This window comes from Oncorhynchus nerka, linkage group LG14 (genome assembly GCF_034236695.1).
Source record: "Oncorhynchus nerka isolate Pitt River linkage group LG14, Oner_Uvic_2.0, whole genome shotgun sequence".
Classification (NCBI taxonomy): domain Eukaryota; kingdom Metazoa; phylum Chordata; class Actinopteri; order Salmoniformes; family Salmonidae; genus Oncorhynchus; species Oncorhynchus nerka.
In genome coordinates this window covers 19470357-19480478 of record NC_088409.1, presented here as the reverse complement: position 1 = coordinate 19480478, position 10122 = coordinate 19470357, and the positions used below count along the sequence as shown (strand labels likewise).

Below are 10122 nucleotides of genomic sequence, written 5' to 3'. Positions count from 1 at the left end.
CTGAAGACAGAGAATGCAGGTAATGGACTCTACAGTAACTGAAGTTCATTTGGATAAGGTCTGTTAAGTGGAGAATCAACAGCTGTCAGTGACGGGGGGCCAGAGTGACAGCCAGTGAGAGACAGGAAGAGGAGCTGAAGACAGAGAATGCAGGTAATGTCATTTGGATTTGGTCAACAATTTCAGTATATGAATACGTCAGTTGTTGACCAAGTCCAGAGGAAAAAACATGTTGAATTAAATGGCTTTTAAAATGATTTGGCTATAGATAATTTAGTTAAGTTATTGTTGATGTTATTTGTACATGGTCATGTTAAATTAAATGGCTTTTAAAATGATTTGGCTATAGATAATTTAGTTAAGTTATTGTTGATGTTATTTGTACATGGTCATGTTAAATTAAATGGCTTTTAAAATGATTTGGCTATAGATAATTTAGTTAAGTTATTGTTGATGTTATTTGTACATGGTCATGTTAAATTAAATGGCTTTTAAAATGATTTGGCTATAGATAATTTAGTTAAGTTATTGTTGATGTTATTTGTACATGGTCATGTTAAATTAAATGATCATGATGATGATTATTTAATCTGATGTTCCTTTTGTGTTATTTTAGGCCAGACTGACTGCCAGTGAGAGAGAGAGATGAACTGAAGAGAGAGAACACAGGTAATACACTTTACAAAAACACCACGTTTCACACTGAAAATCTATCTTTTATTTTGGCTTTAGCATATTGTAGTTAATGCTTTTCAGTAATCAGTGAGTTTACTCTGTTGTGTTCACAGCCAGACCAAAGGTGGCCTTCTCTGCTGGTTTGACTGAGGATCCAGGATTTGTAGGACACTTCGATACTGAGATCACCCTGGTTTCATCAGAGTCATGACCGACATTGGTGGAGTGTACAACCAACTACAGGTACTAATGACCATACATACTAAGGCTGCGTTTAGACAGGCAGTACAATTCTGATCTTTTTTCCAGTAATTGGTATTTTAACCCATCACATCAGATCTTTTGCAGAGCTGATCTGATTGGTCAAAAAAACAATTAGTGAAAAATGGTTGATTGATGCGTTTATATTTTTGTGCCGTGTAGAACCATGTTTATGAGAGAAAGACATCTCCCTGCGTCTGTTCCGTACTGGTGTCTTCACAGCACCAGTGAGAGGAGTCTACTCAGATTCACCGCTTTTGATTACCACAAATCGCAAACCCTGGGTGTGTGCCTATACAAGAATAGCCAGAGTTATATGGATACAGGAACATAATAATGCTGAGGATAATACATACATATCTAATGCAATGTCTCTAGAGCTGGAGGAGGGAGATGTGGTCTACATGAGTCTCCCCTCAGGCAGCGCTCTTTGATGATACTGATAACCCTAACACTTTCCAGGTCTTCCTGCTCTTCCCTTTGTGAGGGGAGCACCCTGCATTCTGTAATGAATTCAGATGTCTGAGCTGCTCTGGGTTCCAATGTTCCTCTAACCAATACATAAACAAGCATTAAAGACAAACAATTACAATTATTATCTTTGTATTATTGACAAGAGAAGAAGAACGGGAGAGATTTGAGAATCACAATCCTTGTAAAGCCAGTTGTAACCACTGGTAAATTGTGTGTCCTGCTTTTTTCAGCAGTTTGGCCTTAGTCCTTGGGAGTTATCAATGCTGTCAACAATAACATGCAATGTAGATTCTAGAATATTTTCACATCACACAAAGGAATAAGAAACCAACCTATCATAGCAGACATTCCTGCATAATAAATGTATAAATCCCTACATTGCCTCATATTGTTATTCAATTGGCATCTGTGTTTACATAAACAGTGCTGAATGGGAATTTAAACTGTATATTGATAATGCAACGTGTACATCGAGGTTTCCTATTGGACGCTGCAGCGATTGGCTCTATCGATGGACGTAATGGGCCATTAGGAGAGAGGAGAGGAGACGGGCAAAACCAACAACAGACACATTCATCCCTAAACTGGGATATCATTACATTATTTTAAAATGAAATCCAATCACTTGGATTATCATGGACGTCTCCGTTTCCCACAAGATTTAAGTGAATTGGCAAAACAGATCGGTTCAGTTACAAATCCCGCTAATTCCAGATTGGTTTAACCGAGGCTCATTCGTTTGACATCACTGAATCCCGCTCCTCTCGCGCCCATTCACACTGCGGGAAATAGCCTACGACACACTAAACAACCGCGTTGAAAATATTCTGTAGTGATGCGATTGAGGTCCAGTGATTAGGCTCCGTAAAGAAATGCTCAAATACAACCAACAATGAGGATTCCGTCTCAGTTCTGTCTCCTTTAGACCGTTTTTATACTCCCTTGTTGGCCATGATTTTCCTGCGCAGCCTGCTACAGCTGACGGTGCTCCTGGTCCAGGGCAGTTGGCGGGGGGTAGCGCCGAGTCCCACGGATGAAGGCGCACTGCGAGCGAGCCACGGAGACCACGGAGAGCCGGGCCACAAGGAGCCCCATAAGGACTCATACAGTACGTTCGCCTCGGAGTTCCTGGAGTCTAGACATCTATCGGATGACGGTGAGAAAGGGATACAGGAAAGGCCATTTCTGAACGAGGCATTTTGCTTACTGTGGCCTTCATGGTCATCAAGGCTGTGTTTGTTTATGTGTAGGCCTTCTCTTGATGGAAATCAGAGGGCGCATCTACATATCTGTGGTTGATACGTAATTCGTGGTTAATTGGCTATTTATGTGATGATGCGCAGGTTGACAGTGTCTTACTTCCACCCGAGTCCACTCATGCATAGATCAGGACCCTGGCCAGCTACCCGCAGCTCCCCGCTCTGGCTCTTACTGGCCGGTCTGGAGATGGGCGAGCATTGGACAGTTCTTCACCACATTAAATGTTGTATATTATTAGATTTTTGAAAACATTTTTTTTAAATAACATATTTCAAACTATCACAAATTTGTTATGAAACGTGAAGGAGCAGTTGTGCCTCTCTGAATGCACATTAGGCTGAAACCCACCAAATTACGAATATGGTAGAACTTCTAGAAGATGATTTTTGGGGAGGCAGGCCTAATGATGTTGTATGTGGTGTGTGTTCTCCAGGCTACCCCTTCCCCACCGCCCCTCCTGTGGATCCCTTCGCCAGGATCAAAGTCGTAGACTGTGGAGTCACCAAGGGCTGCATAAGGTCAGTGTGTGTGTATGTGTTTTGCTTGCTTGCAAGCATGTGTGTGTGTCAAGGGGTTTCTCTGTGTACTGTGGTCCCACTCTGGCAGATGTGGGTGCACATCACTCTGAAGAGGTTACATTTCTTCATTGTGTGTGTAGGTATGGGAAGCCGGGGTGTGATGCAGAGACGTGTGACTATTTCATGAGTTACCGGCGGATCGGGACAGACGTGGAGTATGAGATGAGTGCTGACACTGACGGCTGGGTGGCTGTAGGCTTCTCCTCAGACAAGAAGATGGTAAGGGACCGTATCTGTGTGTGTGCGGGCATAGGTGTGTGTGTGTGTGTATGAGCATGCGTGAGAGTCTGTTCTTACACTCTAAATTTGCTTCCAACAATTGAGTGGGTAAACCTAATAACCAACATTACTGCAATGATGTTATTAGGTTATTATTTGATTAGGTTATTATGTTATTTGGTTTACCCATTCAATTGTTGGGAGCATATACAGTGCATTCAGAAAGTATTCAGACCCCTTGACTTTTTCCACATTTTATTACGTTACAGCCTTATTCTAAAATTGATTAAATCATTTTTTCCTTCCTCAATCTACATACAATACCCCATAATGACAAAGCACATTTTTTGTTGTTGCATATTTATAAAATAAAATAAACTGAAATATAACATTTACATAAGTATTCAGACCCTTTACTCAGTACTTTGTTGAAGCACCTTTGGCAGCGATTACAGCCTCGAGTCTTATCGGGTATGACACTACAAGCTTGGCACATCTGTATTTGGGGAGTTTCTCCCATTCTTCTCTACAAATCCTCTCAAGTTCTGTCAGGTTGGATGGGGAGTGTTGCTGCACAGCTATTTTCAGGTCTATCCAGAGATGTTCGATCGGGTTGAAGTCTGGGCTCTGGCTGGGCCACTCAAGGACATTCAGAGACTTGTCCCGAAGCCACTCCTGTGTTATCTTGTCTATGTGCTTAGGATCGTTGTCCTGTTTGAAGGTGAACCTTCACCGAAGTCTGAGGTCCTGAGCGCTCTGGAGCAAGTTTTCACCAAGGATCTCTCTGTACTTTGCTCCGTTCATCTTTCCCTCGATCCTGACTAGTCTCCCAGTCCCTGCAGATGAAAAACATCCCCACTGCATGATGCTGCCACCACCATGCTTCACCATAGGGATGGTGCCAGGTTTCCTCCAGACATGACGCTTAGCATTCAGGCCAAAGAGTTCAATATTGGTTTCATCAGACCAGAGAATCTTGGTCTGAGAGTCCTTTAGGTGCCATTTGTCAAACTCCAAGTGGGCTGTCATGTACCTTTTACTAAGGAGTGGCTTACGTCTGGCCACTCTACCATAAAGGATTGATTGGTGGAGTGCTGCACAGAGGAATTCTGGAGGAACTCTGGAGCTCTGTCAGATTGACCATGGGGTTCTTGGTCACCTCCCTGACCAAGGCTCTTCTCCCCCAATTGCTCAGTTTGGCCAGGCGGCCATGGTGGTGCCAAACTTCTTCCATTTCAGAATGATGGAGGCCACTGTGTTCTTGGGGACCTTCAATGCTGTAGAAATGTTTTGGTACCCTTCCCCAGATCTGTGCCTTGACACAATCCTGTCTCGGAGCTCTATGGACAATTCCGTCGACCTCATGGCTTTGCTCTAACATGCCCTGTCCACTGTGGGACCTTATATAGACAGGTGTGTGCCTGAATTTACCACAGGTGGACTCCAATCAAGTTGTAGAAACATCTCAAGGATGATCAATGGAAACAGGATGCACCTGAGCTCAATTTCAAGTCTCATAGCAAAGGGTCTGAATACTTATGTAAATAAGGTATTTCTGTTTTTTATTTTTAATAATTTTGCAAAAGAAATCTAGCAACGCCTTTTTTCACTTTGTCATTATGGGGTATTGTGTGTAGATTGATGAAGGAAATGTTTTGTTTTATCCATTTTAGAATAAGTCTGTAACGTAACAAAATGTGGAAAAAGTCAAGGGGTCTGAATACTTTACGAATGCGCTGTATGTATAGAGTGTGGGACTTTCTTTCTTTTGATACAATCTACTCTTGGTTAGTCAACAGCACCTCTACAGACATTTTGGGGTCAGAGTCAGCTCAGGCTTTTACTACATCTGGTACACATGAAGTCTGCCATGAAAGACACATCACAAAAACAAGGCTGATTGGTCAACCTATCCTTCATGCTGATTGGTTCTCCTCACCCCCACCCCTCCTCAGGGAGGAGATGACGTGATGGGCTGTGTCCATGACGATAATGGGCGTGTTCGTATCCATCACTTCTACAACGTGGGCCAGTGGGCTAAGGAGATCAAGAGGAATCCTGCCAGGGACGAAGAGGGTGTGTTTGACAACAACCGTGTGACCTGCCGCTTCAAACGGCCGCTCTACGTCCCCAGAGAGGAGACACTGGTGGATCTGCATCTCTCCTGGTTCTACCTGTTGGCCTGGGGGCCTGCTATACAAGGTTAGTCAAGGACTGTGTGTGTGTGTGGTATTGTGTGTGTGCAGAGAGTGGATGTGTGTGTTCATTAGTATGTACTGTCCATTCGGAAAGTATTCAGACCCCTTGACTTTTTTCACATTTTGTTACGTTACAGCCTTATTCTAAAATGTATTAAATTATGTTTTTTCCTCCTCAATCTACACACAATACTCCATAATCACAAAGCGAAAACAGGTTTTTAGACATTTTTGCAAATGTATTCAAAATAATAAACTGGAAATATTGTATATTGAAATATAAGTATTCAGACCCTTTACTCACTACTTTGTTGAAGCACCTTTGGCAGTGATTACAACCTCGAGGCTTCTTGGGTATGACGCTACAAGCTTAGCACACCTGTATTTGGGGAGTTTCTCCCATTGTTCTCTGCAGATCCTCTCAAGCTCTGCCAGGTTGGATGGGGAGCGTCATTGCACAGCTATTTTCAGGTCTTTCCAGAGATGTTCGATTGAGTTCCCAAATCTGGGCTCTTTCCGAATGCACTTTAAATGATTTCCCTACCCTTTTTCTCTTACTCTTCTCTTTCCTCCAGGTTCCATCACACGTCATGACAACGATGCTCCGCCAGTCTCTGATCACATGATCAGCATCTATAAATATGAGGACATCTTCATGCCGTCTACAGCCTACCAGACGTTCTCCTCACCCTTCTGTCTGCTGCTCATAGTAGCCCTCACCTTCTATCTGCTGATGGGCACCCCCTGAGAGAGAGAGGAGACGAGAGGAGACGAGATGAGAGAAGATGAGAGAGGAGACAAAATGAGAGAAGAGACAACCAATTAACCCAGAGAGAGGAGAGAAGAGAGGAGACGAGATGACAGAGGAGGAGAGGGAGAGAAGAGACGAGACGAGGAGAGAAGTGGAGAGATGAGAGGAGACGAGGAGAGAAGTAGAGAGAAGAGGAAAGAGACAGCAATAAGACAGAGTTCATTGTATTTCTGTCTGCCACACCCTCAATGCAGGGTGCTCTTTACACAGAATTACACTATAAATATATATTCATAAATATATACAGTAGGATACTATATATAACTTACATCGAGGACTCATCAGGAAGCTTGCAAATCATTCTGGAAATTGTATTGTGCTACCATAACAACATACACTAACCCATTAGTCAGAATATCTGAAATACTATGTGTTTCTAGAGAACAGTAGCATAACCTTTAGTTTTGGCAAGGTATTTCATTTAGTGTATTTATGTTTACGACAGTAAGGTATCACACTCCTGACAACAAGTATTACTCCAACGCATGTGGCGAATCACAACTGGACCCTGAATATGTGAAGAACCTACGGACACGACACAAGGAGACATTACACACTGGGACAGACTACTGAGACTGGAGAGAGACTTCACTTAGAGAGACTTCACTTAGAGAGAACCATCCAGATTGATGTGAGACAAAGAAAGGCAGACAGCTCATAGTTTATTATCCTGCTGAAACATACTGCTTCTGTATGCAGCCATGCTTTACACAACACTCATTCTCCACAGGGAAATACAGTATTCTTAGTAGTAGTATTATAGTATTTGTATACAGAAACTAAGACTAGGTGGTTGAACAGATGTTTTTTTGTTTGTTTCAGCCCCAGTCTCACTGAGTAACACTGAACTCTATACTGTATTCCACAATGCCATTTTACATGCTGATGATTAAGACAGGTTCTTTTCTCTATGTGTGAGAGGGTCCATTTTCTTAGGACTGCTTCATTCCACTACGTGCTTGGTCATGTTTCATTGGTCTGTGTCGAGGTGTGTGTGTGTGTGTGATCACTGTTTGCTGATGATAGGGCAACTGACTGTATGATTGATGGTGCATGATTCCTTTGTAGATATGCAATAACACACCCATCAGCACGGAGGCTGTAGTGGACATGATGACAGCCAGGGACAGGGGCTCTGTCTGACAGCTTGCCTTGGCCCTGCAGCATATGGCCTAACGCTGAAGGAATCTATGGCACAGAGTCCAGTTGTATTTGTACCGTTCACTGAACCCTTGTGTTCCATGGAAATGCTTCCTCACTGATACAGTGTTTAGTGTCTAACATGCAAGTGTTTTTGTTATCAATAAAGCTGTGTTCAGTAAAAATACACTCCAACATCTTGTTTTCATCCTTGTGGGTCATGTGATGGCTCTGTCAGCTGCATCATGTGCCCCTCAGGCAACGTACATTTCATCTGCAATCTAATGAATTTACAATGAATTACACAACCATACAACAACTGTGTGGGTCGCCCTGGGCTGGGAACAAATAATGGGCATTGACATATTTGTGGACAAGCAGCACATTCAAAATAATTCCAGATAATAGAGGATAGGGATAGACTACGGATAACTAGGTAACCCTTCATTTTAAAAAGGCCCTTATTACAGTGTAACAGGTATTGTAGTTAACTGTAACAGCTCATAGTTACAGTGTAACAGGTATTGTAGTTAACTGTAACAGCTCATAGTTACAGTGTAACAGGTATTGCAGTTAACTGTAACAGCTCATAGTTACAGTGTAACAGGTATTGTAGTTAACTGTAACAGCTCAACAGTGTAACAGGTATTGCTGTAACAGCTCATACAGTGTAACAGGTATTGTAGTTAACTGTAACAGCTCATAGTTACAGTGTAACAGGTATTGTAGTTAACTGTAACAGCTCATAGTTACAGTGTAACAGGTATTGTAGTTAACTGTAACAGCTCATAGTTACAGTGTAACAGGTATTGTAGTTAACTGTAACAGCTCATAGTTACAGTGTAACAGGTATTGTAGTTAACTGTAACAGCTCATAGTTACAGTGTAACAGGTATTGTAGTTAACTGTAACAGCTCATAGTTACAGTGTAACAGGTATTGTAGTTAACTGTAACAGCTCATAGTTACAGTGTAACAGTATTGTAGTTAACTGTAAAAGCTCATAGTTACAGTGTAACAGGTATTGTAGTTAACTGTAACAGCTCATAGTTACAGTGTAACAGGTATTGTAGTTAACTGTAAAAGCTCATAGTTACAGTGTAACAGGTATTGTAGTTAACTGTAACAGCTCATAGTTACAGTGTAACAGTATTGTAGTTAACTGTAAAAGCTCATAGTTACAGTGTAACAGGTATTGTAGTTAACTGTAACAGCTCAGTTACAGTGTAACAGGTATTGTAGTTAACTGTAACAGCTCATAGTTACAGTGTAACAGGTATTGTAGTTAACTGTAACAGCTCATAGTTACAGTGTAACAGTATTGTAGTTAACTGTAAAAGCTCATAGTTACAGTGTAACAGGTATTGTAGTTAACTGTAACAGCTCATAGTTACAGTGTAACAGGTATTGTAGTTAACTGTAACAGCTCATAGTTACAGTGTAACAGGTATTGCAGTTTACTGTAACAGCTCATAGTTACAGTGTAACAACATGTAACTGGTAGTAATTGAGGTCTGTAATTACAAAGGTGTAACAATGAATGTGAGTGTTCAATCTGGGTTAATTCGGTCATCCCAGATGAGGAAAAACAAACTATTTGAAAGCATAGTACATGTAATGTACTAAGTACAATGTAATTACTAGTTGTTACACGGGATTTAGCTAGTTAAAATGAAGCGTATCTTGCGGGGTGTTTAGTTGTAATTAATGTGTACTTATACACTACACATCCTGACAACCTGGCCTCATTTTAAAGATTCTGGAAGTTTCACTTCATTTCTGTACCTTCTTGTGAAATGAAGTGAAACTTCCAGAAGCCTGAGGGCCAGGTTGTCAGGATGTGTACTGTAGAAGTAAATACCCCTCAAGATACACTTCATTTTAACTAGCTAAATCCCGTGTAACAACTAGTAATTACATTGTACTAAGTACATTACATGTACTATGCTTTGAAGTAGTGTATTTTTCCACATCTGAGATACCACCCATATTAGATCCCAGCCAGTGAGGTTGACTTACTGATCTGTTCTTACCAGCTCAACCAAGTCAACCCAGATGGAACACTTTATTTTAGAGGTAAGTGCTAGCAACAACACTGAGTGGAGATGTAGTTTCAACAGTGCACATTCATGAGTAAGTCATTAGAGGCTATTGAGCATCATCTCTGCGACACCCAGCACATCCACGAGGGACTATTGGTTGTTAAATACAATACTTGTTACAATACTTGTTAAATACAATACTTGTTACACATGTAATTACACTCTAATATGGGCACTTAAAATGAAGTTTTACCTATACCTGTTTTGTAATGATTGTAATGATAGGCTATGCAAATATGTGATTACTTTGCATATTTCCTTCGTGACAGCACGGACATCCTGAATTCGTGGTGATCCTCCTGACAAAGGTCTGTTTATTCACGTTTCTGTGTGTAGTTCAACTGGGCATTCCAAAGAGTAGGCTACTAGCAGCAAACTAAGCCGCGAGCACAGCTCTGTCTGGCA

General features: G+C 41.5%; 1 protein-coding gene and 1 long non-coding RNA gene across 2 annotated transcripts; one reads left to right on the top strand and one right to left on the bottom strand.

The window, feature by feature from the left end:
* The first annotated feature begins 1999 nt into the window (after positions 1 to 1999).
* On the top strand, positions 2000 to 7803 carry LOC115115847 (DOMON domain-containing protein FRRS1L). The gene is made up of 5 exons (XM_029644331.2): positions 2000 to 2566; positions 3104 to 3188; positions 3329 to 3467; positions 5423 to 5669; positions 6241 to 7803. Exons 1-5 carry the CDS (start codon positions 2362 to 2364, stop codon positions 6411 to 6413), a joined length of 849 nt encoding a protein of 282 aa, XP_029500191.1. The 5' UTR covers positions 2000 to 2361; the 3' UTR covers positions 6414 to 7803.
* Positions 3706 to 10044, bottom strand: LOC135575169 (uncharacterized). Its single transcript, XR_010465734.1, has 2 exons — positions 9964 to 10044; positions 3706 to 6409 (listed from the first exon to the last, which is right to left on the bottom strand). It is a non-coding gene; the product is annotated as an uncharacterized LOC135575169 (long non-coding RNA).
* Positions 10045 to 10122: the final 78 nt, after the last annotated feature.

What these genes read in the sequence shown, in the direction of transcription:
- LOC115115847 (XM_029644331.2), top strand. Translation starts at nt 2,362, where the DNA reads ATGATTTTCCTGCGCAGCCTGCTACAGCTGACGGTGCTCCTGGTCCAG. An exon ending in GTCACCAAGGGCTGCATAAG is followed by an intron (nt 3,189 to 3,328) that starts GTCAGTGTGTGT and finishes TTGTGTGTGTAG; the next exon opens with GTATGGGAAGCCGGGGTGTG. An exon ending in TCTCCTCAGACAAGAAGATG is followed by an intron (nt 3,468 to 5,422) that starts GTAAGGGACCGT and finishes ACCCCTCCTCAG; the next exon opens with GGAGGAGATGACGTGATGGG.